At 35.6% G+C, this 18,017-nt stretch overlaps 3 protein-coding genes across 7 annotated transcripts; all 3 read right to left on the bottom strand.

Annotated features, from left to right (window-relative positions):
* Nucleotides 1-935: 935 nt before the first annotated feature.
* On the bottom strand, nt 936-1,727 carry LOC7474943 (60S acidic ribosomal protein P2B). The gene is made up of 3 exons (XM_002313627.4): nt 1,554-1,727; nt 1,226-1,452; nt 936-1,116 (listed from the first exon to the last, which is right to left on the bottom strand). Exons 1-3 carry the CDS (start codon nt 1,639-1,641, stop codon nt 1,090-1,092), a joined length of 342 nt encoding a protein of 113 aa, XP_002313663.1. The 5' UTR covers nt 1,642-1,727; the 3' UTR covers nt 936-1,089.
* On the bottom strand, nt 1,587-5,870 carry LOC7478634 (uncharacterized). 4 transcript variants are annotated; one of them, XM_002313628.4, is made up of 7 exons: nt 5,768-5,870; nt 5,329-5,412; nt 4,213-4,362; nt 3,712-3,785; nt 3,456-3,574; nt 3,090-3,173; nt 1,587-2,697 (listed from the first exon to the last, which is right to left on the bottom strand). In XM_002313628.4, the coding sequence occupies exons 2-7, from the start codon at nt 5,333-5,335 to the stop codon at nt 2,592-2,594; spliced, it is 540 nt and encodes a 179-aa protein (XP_002313664.2). In that variant the 5' UTR covers nt 5,336-5,412; nt 5,768-5,870; the 3' UTR covers nt 1,587-2,591. The 4 variants fall into 4 exon arrangements, with proteins under 4 accessions (XP_002313664.2, XP_024463776.1, XP_024463775.1 ...); XM_024608008.2 differs by having other exon boundaries at nt 5,329-5,405; nt 5,768-5,840; XM_024608007.2 differs by lacking the exon at nt 5,768-5,870 and adding an exon at nt 5,610-5,753.
* A 639-nt stretch (nt 5,871-6,509) lies between these two features.
* LOC7478635 (flagellar radial spoke protein 5) lies at nt 6,510-10,304 on the bottom strand. Of its 2 annotated transcripts, none has more exons than XM_002313629.4 (9): nt 9,601-10,304; nt 8,516-8,600; nt 8,268-8,384; nt 8,049-8,113; nt 7,841-7,929; nt 7,672-7,751; nt 7,419-7,530; nt 6,987-7,106; nt 6,510-6,889 (listed from the first exon to the last, which is right to left on the bottom strand). In XM_002313629.4, the coding sequence occupies exons 1-9, from the start codon at nt 9,905-9,907 to the stop codon at nt 6,704-6,706; spliced, it is 1,161 nt and encodes a 386-aa protein (XP_002313665.2). In that variant the 5' UTR covers nt 9,908-10,304; the 3' UTR covers nt 6,510-6,703. The 2 variants fall into 2 exon arrangements, with proteins under 2 accessions (XP_002313665.2, XP_024464152.2); XM_024608384.2 differs by lacking the exon at nt 9,601-10,304 and adding an exon at nt 8,874-9,330.
* Between the last annotated feature and the right edge of the window lie 7,713 nt (nt 10,305-18,017).

Raw genomic sequence — 18,017 nt, 5'->3', positions numbered from 1 at the left:
TATATTAAAATAATTTTTTTATTCTTTACATAAACTTGTTACATAAGTTAAATACAAACACCTAATAACATATGTTTTTAAAGACAAATAATCTTTAAAAAAGCACCTAGACACTAAAAACTATCGCACTACCATACACAGTACTGTAGATTGAGACCATTACATGTCGCCTATTCCTTTATAAAAGGGGCTTAGATATTACAAACACTGGTGAAAGATTCGAATTCGCTTTCTGCTAATGTAGCAGAGAGCTTTGGCAACCTTCCCATACTTCAGAAGTCTTTCCCCACCATGGTCCAGTGTTGTATACAACTGCCCAAGTGAGAAACCAGACTTCACCATGCTAGGTCATGTGGAAGAGTTTAAGCTTAAGGACAGGAATCTTAAAGCAAACATCAGGCTAAATGACATTTGATATATCCTTGCTGCTTAAAAATGCACCAGGAAAAGCAAGCAGCCGTGCAAAAAACCAACCAACCAAGAAAACAATTCAGATAATAAATCCATCAAGAAAGAAACGCATGTTCAAGAGACAATTTCCAAATTGGCGCAACCTAACAATTCAGCTGCTGGTATCACCGAATACATATCCATAATTTAATTTAACACCCTCAAAACAATTTTTGTTTCCAGCAAAATGGTGCTCAGAATTTTGAGTTTCTAATGACTCAGAATTTTTGCTGCTTGCTAGGGTTTTGGAGGCAGATTTTGACATAACATGTTTATCCGGGTACAAGGAGATATTGACATCGATTATTTAATAAACCACACAATTTTGTTAAAAAATTATCATCTTCAACATAAAACATTTGGCACAAAAATAAACCCACAAAACTTTCAGACTTGGCAAAACCCTCAAACCAACTATTGATACAACAACAATCAACACCTCTAGCAAGCAAACTGAAAAGAAACTAACAAGCATACAATGGCGGTAATCCAAAATTAACAATTATATTAAAAACATTTAAACATTCCATTATCTAAAATCCAAAAATCGTTCGAGCCCAAAACAAGGTCTTAAAATCATAATAGCAAACTACAAATAAAAAACTTATGCAAAAGAAGACCTCTTCGAAACTAAATCTCTTAATCGAACAGGCTGAAGCCCATATCCTGCAACAAAGACAGCAATAAAACATTCCCTTCAGTTAAAAACAGGCAACTTTAAAACGAACACAACAAGCCAGGAAAATTTATAGCAAGAAAGAAAAGGATCGCTTACATCATCAGACTCCTCTTTCTCTTCAACCTTCTCCTCTTTCTTAGCCTCAGCAGCAGGAGCAGCACCACCAGCAGCAGCAGGAGCAGCACCGGCAGAAACAGCAACACCACCACCGGATGGAACGGAAGCCAACTTTTCCCTGCCGGAAGCAATCAGCTCAGTGATGTCCTTTCCTTTCACACTGGACAACAGCAACTCGATCCTGTCATCGTCAGCATCAGCGCCAACTGCAAATCCGAAAAAAAGAAACAAAATAAATTTATTAAAATACAAGAATCTGAAAAAAGAAAAATGAAAACATAATGTGAAGAAGGAAGGAAGAAAGTACCAGATCCAAGGATGTTTTTCAAATCCTCGGCGGTAGGGCAGGTGTTGCCACCGAGAACGGCGAGCAAGTAAGCGGCGACAACCTTCATTTTAGTTTGGAAGAGGCGCTGAGAGAAACTAGCAATAGATGCTGCTACTACCTAGGGTTTGGAGACAGACGGTAGAAATAGATACAAGTATATATGTTTATATCTAGGGCTTGTCAAGGGTGAGATTGTATGATTAAATCTTGTCCGTTCATTTTTGGTTTTGCCGATTATGTCCCTGGTTTTGTTATTCCTATGTTTGGTTGCAGGAGGAGGAACGTACATATCATGGTTTAGGTAATCACCGTGTACAAATCAAGGATAAGGACCGTCTGGCTGGGCATGGCTATTGAGGGAGTATTATTTTTTAAAAAAATATTTCAATTTTTTTTCCATAATTTAATATAAAATTATTGTTTATGTCGAACAGTACCTAAATAACAAAACATGCTGAGTATTTATATCTGTATAAATTTTATGCAAACGGCGAAGTACTAATCTCTGTATTTTTCATTGTAAGAATATTATATATTTTTTTACTATTAAATTATTAAATATTTAATGTTTTTTATATGGTGAATATTAAACTGTACAGCACCCAACACAGTATAAGCATTAAGTGTTTTTGAAAAAAACATTTTTTTTTTAATGTTTTAAATTAATATTTTTAGATTATTTTGATATATTAAGGTTAAAAATAATTTTTTAAAATAAAAAATATTATTTTAATATATTTTCAAGAAAAAATATTTAAAAAAAAAACTTAGAAAACAAATGTAGTGGCTCTGTAGCAAATTGTCATATAAACTTTCATGACAAATTGCATGTTTAGTATGCTAGCCATTGTCGAGAACAAAGCTGACCTCATCCCTTCTGATGTCCATATCACCTCCACATGAATAACACTGTTTTCTTTTACAACCAATTGTTCTTTTATAGTTGTTACTATTATTATTATAACCATCGATTGGTGTGGTCTAGCAGCAAGTGAGGCGAGTGTTCTTATTAGCAAGTCACCAGAAAAACCATCTTCTGGTTGGTGTACTTGGAGCCCGTTCATCGTTTTTCACTTCGTTCTTTCTATTCTCGATGCCCTGCGTTAAGGATTCTAACCTTTTTCTGCATAAAACAGTGAAGAGAAGTCAGACTTCGGTAGTAGATGAGTAGAAATTGGCTTCTCATGCAAATAGGCAACTCCAAGTAATTGACTAGGGAAAAATGGCGACAGGTTAAGTTATCAATTGCACAGCTAACAATTTTAATGAAACTTAAACTACTTAAGCTTTCTGTTATTGATGCAGCGCATTAAGGGAAATAACGAATTTGTTTATCCTTGCTTCTTTGGAGACAAAGAAATTCATCAAATGGTTTCCAGTGGAAACAAGATTCACTTTTTATATCTTATCTCAACAATGATCTGAAAGCATAAATTCTCTCTCCAATGCTTGAGCACTTGACCACCAAATCCAAAAATATAATTTTAACATTTCATAAGAGGGTACAAACATTACTTGGTATCTGTTAGACGACCATGCAAGCTCCATCTCTGGCGAAATCCTTCAATGCCTTCAATTCCACTTGCAAGAATCAAGCGCCTATTGGGAACGGTTAAGACACATAAGTGATCTCCAAAGACGAGTAATGATTCCATATAAGAAACCAAATATGAGAAACATACATGACAAGTATATTGTAGTTGCAATACACATGGATGATATTAATTATAACACCTATAAAACCAAATTGTACTGACATGATAGTGTAGTCATGCCCTTATTAAGAAAACTTTCACAGGCATTGATGACCCCACTTTGCGCTCACTAAAGATGTAACCTGTCTAAACAACTACTCAACATAACCATCAATCCAGATTATACCTCTCCAAAGACGTAACTTCTGATTCAAGCTGAGCAGCTCTTTCCTTCGCTTCATCTAAAGGCATTGATGACCCCAATTTGCACTCACTGTCTTGTAGGCGTTGCCTTAGTTCCTTATCCTGCAACTCAGGTTTTCAAACAAACATCAAAATGTTGATATCAACCGACCTTCAAAAATCTGCATTTTACAAATTATATGACATCCAAGAAAGAGTACATCTAATAGAAACAGAAGTGAAAAGACAATCAATCTCACCCTCCTTTCAGCACAGTGTCGATACAAAGCAAGCTCATCTTGACAGAAAGGCTCAATATCATTGATCTGCAAGCCTACAACATAAAGCAGGAAGATTTAGTTACAAATGAAGTTATTTTCCCCATTCCCCATCTGTATGGCATTAAGTTTGCCTCCAACACAACAAAAAGATGGTCGATGTATCACCCAACAACAGAAAGTCTTATATTACAGCTAAACTTGATTATACACGAAAGAAAATAGGTAAGGGTGAGGGACGTCTATCCAACAGTCAGTCTGTGGAGCTACCACATAGAACCAGAACAGACCCAGAGAAGTTGAGTACTACATATGCATAGGCTTACAAAGACCTTTAACACCACTAACTTTAGTCATCTTATAAAATCAAGTAGTCATGCTTACAGCTGTTTTGTACAAAGACTCTGGTCAGATGCCATTAATGAGCACGGAGCAATTTGGCAAAACAAAACTTAGATTGACTGGAAGGAAATGAAAACTTACATAAGAATAGGTTCCTTAAAATCCCATCACACAAATCAACACCTTCAAGAACATGAGAGGCAATTTCTGGTGGGATGATTGGGGATGGTGGCCCCATCATTAGATCATCTCCAACCAAGATAGTTTCATCCATGGTTGGCTGTGCATCGACTGAAGACCACAAGAGATTGCAACAAATTGAGAATAGATCTCAGTTTAAAGTTTGTTAAATATTTATTCTTAATATGAAAAAGGAATGCGATGAAGCATGACTTAGGTAGCAATTTGCAGTTAACTTCATAGTTGGAAGAAAGAAATCATTATGAACAAACCAGTAACTCCAAAACCCTTAATGACCAAATTGGAAATCTTTTATATATGCTGAAATGAATGGAACTTAAAACATATGCCTGCATGCAAGATGCAGGCATCACGTGTGCATGCAAGTGCGAATTTAAACAGATTAATGATTTGACAGTTTTTAAACATTCCACTTGAGTTAGAAAGTCATATTTTTAAAAATCAACTGGCAGACTCCATGCCAATTCTTGTATACTGGAAAAAAGAAAACTTCACCTCAATAAAGTTCCTACTTGTTTGAAGAGATTTGGCCCTCATATATAGTTTTTACTGATTATTACTATGTCCCTGATAGATCCTTTGACACTATATCAACACTGAGACTTTCTCCCAATATTAGCGAGTTGATTTTTTTATCATGAACAGAGCCATAACGCCATTAACTTGCTTATTTTTTTCAATTGCTCTATCTGAATAGTTCAACATCAAGATTACTTCTATAGAATCTAAAACTAAATTTACTTGGCTCACAGCATATTCCAACAAAATTCCCAAACAAAGTTGCTGTTCAATTATCACTTTGAAATCTGTTTCTTTTCCTTGTTTTTGAGACTACAGACATGACCAGTTTCTACTTCTCAGAAGCAAGACTGGTAATTTCAGACCTCCAAAGTCTTAGAGATCTTAGACTTAGGAGACTGGCAACACAGAAGCTAGAACCCATATCTTCAAATCCAATCTACCGAAGAGAAAAAAGATGAAAAATCATAAAAACATTTCTTCATCACACAGAAAAGAGGAAAAACAAAACAAAAGGAGGCAGGAGAGCTCACGTACCATCCATGATTGCTTTTGAGTAAACTCTTTTGTCTTCAACCACCAAAAAATAAATATGTTCAATCAAGTATCAATACCTGTAAACTACAAGAAAGAACAAAATCAAGAAAAGAATTAACAAGTCACAAGAGAAAAAATGCCCCAAAACCGCAGAGCAAACTCTACAAAGCTACATAGGCGGTTAATAAATCAAAATTTCATGAACGGATTTCCTCGTTTACATCAAAAAACAAGATAAGAATGATCAACATGTAAATGGGGTGCGTAGATTGAAAGACAACCTCAATGCGGCATTTCATCAAACAGTTGCAGTGCAAGACACTAAGTGATAAATTTTATTCAACTACGGCCATGTCGGGCTCATTTTCAGTGTTTTGAAAGCCATGAAATGCATATTATCCATTTCAAGTTAAAATGAAACTCATTTTTATAGACTTACGGTCAAGTAGGGCTGAGGCAAAGATGGAGCACATACAGGTTCTGTCAGTGATTGATTTTACGAACGGAAAAAATTGAGACGAAAAAAAGAAAGCTGAGATATAAATGGGCCACAGATAAAAATAGGCCCAATAAATTATACTGGCTCAATATACAAATCCAGTTCGAAGCTCTAAGAACCATAAATGGGCTTTACGCCCATATTTGTTAATACGGCCACCCAAAAATATTTTTCAATTTTTTGTTTTTGAAAATAACTCGATTGATTATCAAACATGATGAGCGGATCATACTCTTGGTCTAATTTCATTTTAAATCAATTTAAGAGTAGATTTAGTTGACACGATTATCCTAGCAAACTTTAAAAACACCTGACTATATTAATTCTAATAATTTTTAAAAAAATATTATTCAAAATAACATCATTTTATTTAAAAAATAAAATAAAATATCATTATTTTTTATACAGAACATTAATTTAAGACAATATAAAAATATAAACTAAAAATTGATTTTTTTAAAAAATACAATTCAACCAGAATAATGCCACCAAAAATTATAAACAGTCACCAAAAATATAGGATGAAAAGGGGTTAATTGCAACCTTTAATAAACTGTCACCAAAAATTATAAATTAAAATACCTTGCCCAAGAATTTATTTATTTATTTATTGCTAATCTCTTTTCTGCAGCAGAACAAAGCCAGCCTAGTAAAATATTTTTATGCAAACTTGATACGATCCTGGTCAAAATAATATTATTATTGATGACGCAAAGCTGAACGTTTTAAATATTCTGTATTATTTCAATTCTATTAAAATATACAGAAATCATAAATATTACATGATGAAACCTTGCAAAGTACAGAATTCACATTGATACACAAAATGATCACAGCACTTTCGAAACACCAGTGACGGAAACATGCATGCAAAATTCATATACGCCTATACTCATCCCCGCAGTCGCCAATCACTTTTAACAGATCCTTCCCTTTTTTGGAAACTTCCTGTATGCTGTTCATATCCTCCTCGTCGAGGACCAGTGAAAACACAGCATTGGCGTCATTGATGTGTTCAGCCAAACCAAGTCGAACACCTATCATGGATCCTGCCACTGCTGGCTGTAGTTATACAAGACATGCCAGAAGAAAAATCCTTGGTCAGCGAGAAATTCTACCATCAAAGAGAAATGAGCATTTAGGAAGTGCTGAAATATACCTGATCTAATATGTACTTCACCGCTACAGTTGGAATGGAGACACCGTGTTTAGAGGCTATCTTATTAAGTGTCCGCAGCAGACTTTGGAACAGACTCCATCCTCCCCAAGCATCAACCATCTGTCATGTATATTGCAGAATTTTATGACACGAATCTAAGCATACTATTACAGTGGTAAACATCCAAAGCTTTAAATCTCTCTCCCTCTCATACATCCTAGGGTTGCAATGTAAATAATTTTGGAGAACTCTTATCTGAAAAAAGAGAGGGTAGATGATGAAAAAATCACAAATCCAAGACTTTTGTTCCTCAAAATGTGACCAACTTCCAAAGAGAAGTAAATCTGATATTTTAGTAAAATCACTAAACAAAAGCCAACAGTTTCCTTATTAAAAATAAAGCCAGTATTCAATGGAGTTCTTATCTCTTACCCTTTTGTACTTCTGCAAGGAAGGAGTATTTAATGGTGGGGCAGAAAAAGGAATGGATAAGTTAGTGTCAAGGAATTTCTCAGATAACAGTCCACCCATTACCGTCCCATACCTGCATTCATTAATTATCCAAGGAATGCTCAATTGTACAGCAGATCATGTAAATTCTGTTAGCAAGCCAAAAGGCTAATACAGAATATTATTTGTGCAATCATATTTCTATGCGCGTGCAATGAAAGAGGGACAAACAGACGTGATAAGTTTAACTCCAGTAAGCTGACAAAGCTCTGCCATTTTTTGTTGAGGACGCATGTCCACAAGTGAATGTTGCACCTGATGGAATCACAATATACTAGTTTACATGAGCTACAAGCTACATTAAGAGATGGGAGTGACAAAAACAAGAAATTGTTCGATAATACCTGATTGCTGACAACAGGAATTCCATTTTCTAAAATTATTTGTAATCTCTCTGTGTCGAAATTTGTCAAAGCAACAGTCTTAATTTTACCTGCATGCAACTTGCTGAAGTAATGCAATCAAATCAAAGATATATGGACTCACGTGCCCATAAGAATGCAAGATAAATAATTTAGCCTTCTTTGAATTGCCAAAATAAATAATTCTAACCTTCTTCCTTTAGGTCATTCAAGTGTTTAAGGGCATCAAGGTAGCCAGGATTAGAATAGTCCCACCTATTCAAGATAAAAAAGAAAATAGAAAAGCACAAATCATTAGTTTCAGAAAAATTCATCAATATCTAACAGGTATCAATAGAAAGTGCTGATGTTGAATATCCAAAATCTAGAGAAATGTTGTCCAAATACAATGGAAACAAAAGAACAATACCAATGAAACTGAAGCATGTCCAAGGATGACACATCCATCCTCTTCCTTGAAATGTCAATGTTCTGCCTCACATAGCTACCAGTCATTTTAACGGGTGGTGGAACCCATTTTGTAAGGCTGCATTGCATAATATACGGAGGTAAGCATTAACTCCACAGTTCCCTTCCTTTATTCTAGATGAACATAAATTCTACAATATCCTTCCTATGTTATAATACATGCCAATTAACAAAGTGGTTATGACTCACCCTCTAACCCTATCCAGGACTTCTGGTGGACGCTCTCTGCGAAGTCGGTTGATAAAAATGCCATACAGATCTTCAGCAGGCCCATCTGCAGAGTTATAAGAACTGAAACAATGAGGGACTCAATTCTTGGATGCAAATATTAAAAATAATAGACTGCCAATATCATCATTATACAGTACGACAATGTATGTATATCTATAAAACATTTCTGTTTATCCAGTTCATAAGCAGTAAAGTTGCTGCTGACTCAAGCCAATTAAATAACAACTTATTTCTAAGTCTGAGCATCAATTGTAATCTTTGCAACACACAAAAAAACAGTATTGGAAGACTAGCTACTTCTTTATAAGCTCATTACATATATCAGCCATATCAAATGTAGTCAATCCAGCATCAGCATATTTGAGCATAGCAACAACAGCGTTGTCACGATCAATCTTGCCCCAACCACCACTTGTTTGCCACATCCCATTAACAACCCTACATATATCTAATGAGTCTTTTCCATTCTTCACCACCACAATTCTCCTGTTATCCTCCTCAGTCAACACACATTGCAATGGTTTCAAACTGGTTACTTTTCTTACATCACCAACTCTTCTACTTTCCAGTTTCATTCCATTAAAGCTGAAGCTGCTAAATGGTTGGTATAAAAGCTCTGCCATTTTCAATTGCAAAAAAGCCTAATATCCAAAGAGACTAAAAAGATTACAAAAGGGTTTTTTGTTTTTGCTTCTTTAAACCCCATAACTACGTTCCTTCCCTTCCAGTAGTTTTCTTTCATCTTATCTGCTTCCTTGTCTTAGCTTCCACCATTGATTCTATAGAAAGGTCTTTGCAATTATGAGAGGAAGTGGGGGCATTTTGGCCAAAGCATGTCATTTAAACGGTTACATTTTTACAAATAGAAAGAAAAAAGTGGCGAATGCGCAAATACCCATAGGGGCACTGCTGCAACAAACAAAGTAAACTAAGAAAGCCGACGTGGCAAGCAAACGGGCCAGGACTTTCCAAGCCAATGAGAACGCACCACGTAAACATAAAAAAAACCCACAAAAAAAGGGTAAGGGTTTTGAATAATTTACAGTGATCGGCCATGTCGAAGGTGGAGAGACCAGCGTCAGCGTAGCGAAGCATTGCCTCGACGGCGTCGTCTCGGTCGATTCGGCCCCAACCGCCGCTAGTCTGCCACATACCGTTAAGGACTCTGCATATGTCAAGCGAGTCGTTCCCATTCTTCACCGTGATTCGATGAGCCCCGGCGTCAGTTGTGGTTGTTGTTGTCGTCGGCGCGCAGCACCTGACTGGATTGAAACTGAGCCATCTTGACTCGGGACGAGCTGCAGTTGTTATAGTGAGTTTGGGGACAGCGTGGTGTAAGGACGCTGCCATCTTTTTTGCGTTTACAATGTTCCAGACACGGAAGCAAAGATGATAGATAAGGTGCTTGCGCTCAGAACGAAAAAAAAAAATCCTATTTTCTTAATTGACTATTATACCCTCAGTTTCCACCAAAACAAAATTTCTCTTGTATATGATATTTGTACAAAAGATGTGTATTACTCAAGGTTTTCTTTATTCTGGGGAAATGAATGATAGAAAATCTAAAAGTATATTGAAGCTTCTCGCCTTTATCAATTATACTTGTTGGAGAACCTGAGGGATATGGAGTTGAGAGGAACGAGAGTTGATGAGTTTGATATCAAAGCGACTGTGAGTATACTGAGAAGGAAAGTGAAATCATTACCAGATGGGGTAAAGTTCAAGCCAGATGAGAGGCGATAGTCGCTGAGGCTAAGCAAGTCCATCGTGGTCAAGCCTAAGTGGAGATGAGAACATACTTGTCAGACCCGATTATATGACTAATCAGTAAAAAGACCTAGTTCATGGAATCAACCATAGTAAATTATTTTTATTATAAGGATGCTGTTCTATTTTTTATAAAAACAATAATTAATTTGACCTGTCAGGCTAGATAAATCAAATCACTAAAAATTTAGTTAAGATCAATATTTCTTTTCAATTCAATTTAAAACTGTTTCCGAATCAAGTTTTAGATTAGAGATTTTCATGTTTTAGATTAGAGTTTGTCATGGCAACCTGCTAGGCCAAACCAATTTAACAGATAAGATCCGAGTCTTCGTGCTGATGGAGATCCTACTCTACGAGATGCTCATGAAAGCCAATCAATTCCATTTGCGGGCCTAAATAGAGAGAAGCATCAAGTTCCTGCTTCAAACGGAAGCCTGTGGCATGAGGAAACTCAGCATGATTATTCGCATTTTGCAGATCAAGAATCATTAGAATATTCTGTGAGAGACTTATTCAGCGCAGTCCTGAGGAAGGACGTGGAACAGAAAGACAAGGTGGCAGGAGTTCATCCACATGCATCTTTCCATTTCCTCGTAGGTTTGACAGAATAAATCCGAACACTTGCCAACCTGAGCTTGTGTCAATGGGTCCTAACCTCGGGCAAAGCTCATGTACTGGAGTTTGAAGACCATAAGTGGCTCTTCTTCGATAAGCTCTTCTCTGGATCAAAAAAAGATTTAAGCTACTATCTTGGTGCAATGTGACAGGCACCATCCTCGTAAACTGTGTTTCCCTAGAACAATGCGAGAAAAAGATATCCAAATACTTACAGTGATTATGTCTCTGTCATGAATTGTCTCATTAACCAGCCGAAAGATGTTATGTTTCTTTGTTCTGATGGAATCATCACAAGATTCTCCCAAGAAAACCAAAACCTGGCCGATCTCTTCAATACCCTTGGGGGGGATATTGCTTTCAATATTCTCGAGTGTTCTTCCCAAGCTATTGAGAGAAGTACAGTCATTTTACAGCAGCGACTGGGCAATGACGAGGCAAACTTATTTTAGCACTCCATGGTCATTCATCTCAGTGTTATCCACATCAATCCACATTAGAGTAAGATAATCATGTTGTCCGATCTTGTTTAGCAGAAAAATATATGGAAACACCAGGTCAGGTTCAACCTGGTCGAACCTCACCCCTTTGTTAGACCAAAAAAAAGCATACTATATAGAAACAAATTCTTTTATGTTAACGGCCAACTTTCTGCAACGAAATGAGTATATTATTTATAAGTGCAAAATAAAGATGAGAATCCTTCCTAATACAGCATACCATCCACTAATATACAACCAAGTACAAAGCAACAACAGCTATTAGAACAACCTGATCTTAAATCCACAAGCATCACTCCTGCATGGATAGGTTATCGAGAAGTTCTCTCAGACACATCGAGGTGAACTTGACAACAGACAGAAATCTACTTTTTATGTTTGCTCTCAAGTCGCATAATCTTCCGCTCCATCTACAAACCAGTGAGGCCCAAAAAAAGCAACAAGCAGAACAAGTATTCTGTTAAATGTAGGCAACAAAACATTTGTGCACCATACTTTATTAGAACAGGGACATACTGTGAAGCAGAAATTATTGTGGAGAACCAAAAACTTGAAAACAATCTGCATGTGCCAAGAACTTGGGGAGAGCTTGGTATAATTATGAATTTCCCTCACTCTCTCAAAAACAACTGAACGATAAACCAAAGTCCTGTTAATGTAGGTGTTGTATATTAGTTTTATATGTTTAAGTAAAATGCTGCCGAGAAATGACGCGCATTTTGCCACATGCAATTCGATACCTAAAATGCAACAAGCCAGCAATCTTATCCCACGTGCCCTGAAAACCATTATAGGAAACTATTCTTCCTCAATTAAAAGTGCTGCGCACAGCCACTCAAAATTGAGACTCAGGATTTTGAGCTTGATTTGATTATGATTGTTGCCTACTATCCTTCTTTAGCAAGAAGTTTTATGCAACTGTGTGGCATTACAAATGTATATCTTTTTTCCATGTTGAACTTCTACCAAAGCCCAAAAGCAAAACCTATTAAAGACTCAAACATGTTTCCAACCTGTGGTAGCAAACAAATCAAGCATTTATCACTAGTGCTGCAAACTTAAGCAGCAAGAAGTCTAAAACATACAAGGTATAAGAAAATAAGAGTTTTTGAAATCTTAATGAAAAAAGGCAATTGATCAATTAAAACGTAAGTGAACCACACAATCAAATATTATCATGGATCTAGCAGATACTTAAGCATGTGAGATATTTGGAAAGGGAGTTTGAATGATAATGATGTACGATTATGCAGTACTCATGAGCTTTTTAGTGATTAGTAGAACCAAAGTGAACCGGCTAATGGCATGTACCACACTCGAGAATTCTAGGATCTACAATATAGACAACCAACCAAGGTTGTGCTTGCAGAAAGATGAATTTCAAATCAGTAAATAAATATTCAAGTTCAACGTCAACTAAAAGTGGTGTATTATTTTAGTAGTTATAGTATTGGATTGTTATTTTTATGTAATATTATGATCTACATTCAATTATTACTGTCCCTTTTGATTTCAATCATTGAAGATCTTTACAGTAAAACAATTTGCTAAAAATTGCTAGCCCTGTTTTACAGTTTCTGCCAGGGTACCTTAAATTCATGTTAAATACTGAAAAGACTAATCGTTTTTGCATTTAGGCATTTTTTTTCTTTTCCTTGTGAATAATTGGAAATATGCTTAAATATATAGAATTCTTTTTTACCCATATTCTCCTTCAGGCTGAGTTGCATTTTTCATCTCCCATTATGCATCCAATAAATTTACACTACTCACATAGCAATACTATCCACTCATGCAAAAAATGACATTCTTACTATAAAAACTCCACAAGAGGTCAAGGAAACATACCATGAAATCCTAAACAACAATATGCAGATATGTTACTTTGCATGTAAACAAGAACTTAAGAGTCCGCAAGACAAGAATTAAAATTGAATTACCTGAACAACGACTTCCAACTTGGTCCGAATATGAGCAAATTCATTCTTTATCCAATTGAGGGAAAGGGACAAACTGAAACGGCAATATATACAAATACATTGGAGGAAAGGAAGTTATTAATCCAAATATGAATTATTGAATATAGTAAAGATAAGAAAATGATAACCAACAAGAAAATCAAGCATGTCTTTGAAAAATAAGTAGATACGACACAAGTCTAAGTAGCTAGCAAGTTATTTATCAACCATCACCATCTATCATGTAACATGTAGGACGCATCCTTCCTACAGATCAATAATTGAGAAGAAAATGACAAAGCACAGCATGAAAGCCACCTTACTTTCTTTTATCCATCTGAAGACAAGCTTGAACGAGATCAGCACATGCAAGCCTCATATGCTCTGCACCCATGCTGTAAAACCAAGTACATTATATCCACCTTTTTAATTCTTTTTATGATAGATGGGAAATTAACTTTCAGCTAGACTAGTGGGACAACAAAGAAACTGTAGGAAAATTGGTAAAACCATCCGCACAATTTATTTTCCTTGAGAAGAAAAATTATAAATTAGCAATAATTTTTTACCATTTACTATCTTTTGTGCTGAATATAAGCGACTAATAGCTCTCATTGTTATTTGTTAACCAATGATTATCTCACATTGCTAGATTCCAACATTTGAGTTTGTGGATGTTAACACAGACAAATCATAAGAATATGCATAAGACAGCGGTGCATTTATCCAAACATCATCACACTTGTAAATCTTAGGGTTATTGCCGCCTTTTAACTAAAAGGAAGAATGAGTCGTGATAAATGTACATGACAGCGGAACTCTAGAGCATAATGCATGATGAAAAAAAGGAAACTACTAGATACTTGCTACTTTTGAACTTTAATGAACTATCATTATTGTCGTTTAAATTATTTTTTTTATCCATGAACCAACATATAAGAAAGATCACTCTAGCTCATTTCCACATGACACCATTCCAAAACAGACATGATAAATTTAAAGTTCCATGCAAAATAAATTATCACATAGACCTAAAAGTGTTAGCCTATTGTTTCAGCTAACCATTATTCTTAGAGACGGTGCTTAAACCATTTCGATCATTATGTTCTTTTAACTAAAGAAGAAAAGGAATCAAATTGGCTTTTCTTTTTAATTGGAGTGTTGATTAATACAACTACATATACATATTTGGATATATCATAGTATACATAGGAAATATAAAAAAATGCTGAGTAGAATAGTCAATGACTATAATTTGCATATATGATATTCATCATTACATGCATGCCATATACATCCATGAAGACAAATAAAAAAACATAAAGGTAAGAACACCTAATGCCAGCTTAATAAAAGTAAGAGACTGATAGCAAACAAGTACAAATAAATCATCACATATAGGAGCTACTTCCGAACCCAGTTGTTATTTATGCTCTTTACTTGAAAGGAATGGGAAAGAATGTAGAGTTAAGAAAATATTTCATGAAGAAACAAAAAGTATTGTGGCCTTGCCATTGAAGAAAGACAATATAAAGCATGCTAAGAGCACTTGAAGGTCCAGTGACCACTTGAGAAGCAAAAATATACAATCGTTTGATGAATCATGCTAAACAAGTTGTCTACCATAGCAAAGGGAGGAACCGCGCATGAGAAAGAGAGAGAGACAAGCACATGAAATTTTCTTTCTTTGTTCACCACTAAAAGTAAACAATCAACCATCAGCACCCACTACCCCAGAGATTAAAAATAGAAAGTGCACGATTGAAATGAGGAGAAAACATAGATATGTATTTCCTAATCACATTAATAAATGCACACATGTTGTGAGCTTTTGCATCACCAAGGAAAGTCCCTGTACCCAGGTCTTGATCAAAGGCAAGAAACCATGAGCTCAGCCTTTTAAACCATGTTCAAACAGCTGCTTTTTTTCTCTTAATATTTCCTTCTTTCAGTATATCTAAACTCCTTTTCACTAAAAGCAACCTATCTACGAGTGCACCACGTGTAGCCAACCAATGTCAAACATACACTCCATTCCAGAAATTTTTTCCTATTTTCTCTATTTATCAGACATGATTATTACTCTTATTATCCAATAACTACCCTTACACAGAATATAAAATATCATCTTACAGTGAGCTTCTCTCCTCTACTTGCTGGGCTAGGGCAGCCAACTTAGAAAAATCAACATCAGGAAGATCACTGCAGGTATATAAAAATGAGTTAAATAACCCAAATTATTCTAGGAAGTCATCTACCATAACTGACGCTTTGCAAGTTGAGTTTTGGGTACAGTGTTACATGTAACTTCCAAGTTCAAATAAGATTGACTCCACATCAATGCAGTATGTATTGATCAATTGCACAACATGATCAGGTTCCTCCTCTGTTTTCAAAGTTTGAATATGACAGAACTGAGCATTCACAATCCCCTACAAGGAATATAATAAAAACACATCATCAGGACTGAAAACCTTTCCAAACAAATAAGTCCTCTGCATGACACCAAATTTAAATGGCCTCAAATCACAACTACAAAATACTTTGAAATCAGAACCAATCACACAGAATTGAATGAACAACTTAAGAACATGTCCCATACATCTGTATGTATGTATGCCTATAAAAGTATTTATATAAAAATACACTATTTTATGAACAGGTTTAGAAAACTGAGACAAGATCAAATAGCCTTCAATCTTTATTTTTCCTCCTTTTTTTTTGCCAAAAGCCCCCGAATGCATTGAAGAAATAACAATAACATCCTAAAGAGTAAAGTGAAGACAAGCATAGGATTAGCAAAAGAGATTCTACAGAAAAGCAGTAAAACCATTTGACACTGTTACCTCATCAAACAGTGACTGCACATATTGTTGGAGCAGTCCTTTAACAATTAACATGGCCATTTAAGATATAGGACACTAACAGAACCCTAAACTAATGGAATCTGGAGAAGATAGCAAGCTACAGTGACAAGTGAGCAACTTTGCATGAGACATTCCCACAAGAGTGAGGGAGTTATATGCAAAATGAATTGCAGATAAAAACAATGTCAGACCATGAGTTCAGCATGGTACCTTACAGATTTAGCACCTAGACTATGGATATTAACATTTATGCCACTGCTAATGAAACAGACCAAAACAATTGAGTTGCTTCAAATTATGACTTAATATCAGAATAAATACTTTTGATGCATCTAGCAATCGAAATATTATCAAAAAAAAAGAAAACTGGATGTCAAAAAACCCATGAGGTGATAAGGAAGAAGCACAATAGTTGATTAATAAAAATGATTTGAACATAGCTACTTTGTGAAAATTTACCTGCTCTGAGGCAATGAAACAGTGGTGTAAGTTATCCAGTTTCAAAATTCAAAGGAACTAGAAGCATTTTTGGTAGGTAATGGCATTTCCAAATATTCTTCACTCCACTGAGTAGGCCCCATCTCGCTCCTGCTTGACACGATGACAGGTGGGTCCCATCATTCATATTAGGTGGAAGTTGTATGGTACATAAAGCCAATGCCACATGGCAAAGCACAAGATATGTGTAACCTGTCAGGTGCTTCCATTCTACTTCCTCAGCAACACCAAAATCCATGTAGAGATTATAGGAAATTTTTCTGGATAATTTACTACAACTCAAGAATCATCTCAACAAATTAAATATAGTGGTGCCCTGACAATCCATGAACAAAGTACAATCAAATATTTACTTATAAAAGATACAACTCATAAGCACCCACCGATCTTGGTAGCTAAGTGGCGCCACCAGCCATTCGGAGGTGGAATACAAGTTCAACCTGCACAAACAAAACAAAATCTCCGAAGCATGAGTAGGCTGCTCTCTATTCCGTAACCTATTATAGCAACTAATCGACATTCCGTGACCTATTATAGCCAACTAATCAGCAAAGAATTTATCACACTTTACCTTTATTAATCATATCACGATAATGCCAACCATCCAAATTGACAAGGGACATCGAATTTCACTAACATGCCAATCAAACCGGTCCTTCATGAAAAAACAAAACAAAAGGAAACTATGCAAAACAAAAAAGTGGTTTCCAATGCTCGCGTCATTTCAGACAACATGTATGCAACCATTTATACTGAACTTACAAGTCTTCAACGGACGACATTATAACTGAAATTCAACAATTAGTAACAGCTCAGTAGTGAGCACTCCTCTTTCCCTTCCTAGGTTTCGAAAAATTCTACAACCAAACTATATCAAATTTGTATGAATCTAACCACCAATATAATCTGAACTTTAGTGAAACAATCAAATACATTCCCACGGGAACTATTAAATTCAAGGGATGGCTACCTTGTATAATTAGGCCGTCGGATATGTTAAAACTCACCCTCAAAACAAAAATTAAATCATGCAATCACTAAAAATAGACAAAAGAAACTATCATCGATCACACTAACCAAGGTATTGCCAGTTTTACCAACAATATCATGTACGAGCTGCAACCAATCATAATTAGCTTTTATCAACCCTGACAAATTATAACTGATTGAATCGGAATCAAAAGAAGCAAGCATTTTTAATTTTTTAAAAAAAATACTTGTAATTATTTGTGAAAGAGAAAAAAAAAACGCA

This window comes from Populus trichocarpa, chromosome 9, assembly GCF_000002775.5.
Source record: "Populus trichocarpa isolate Nisqually-1 chromosome 9, P.trichocarpa_v4.1, whole genome shotgun sequence".
NCBI lineage: Eukaryota > Viridiplantae > Streptophyta > Magnoliopsida > Malpighiales > Salicaceae > Populus > Populus trichocarpa.
The sequence above is the reverse complement of the archived record's forward strand: the minus strand, read 5'-3'. Positions and strand labels throughout refer to the sequence as shown.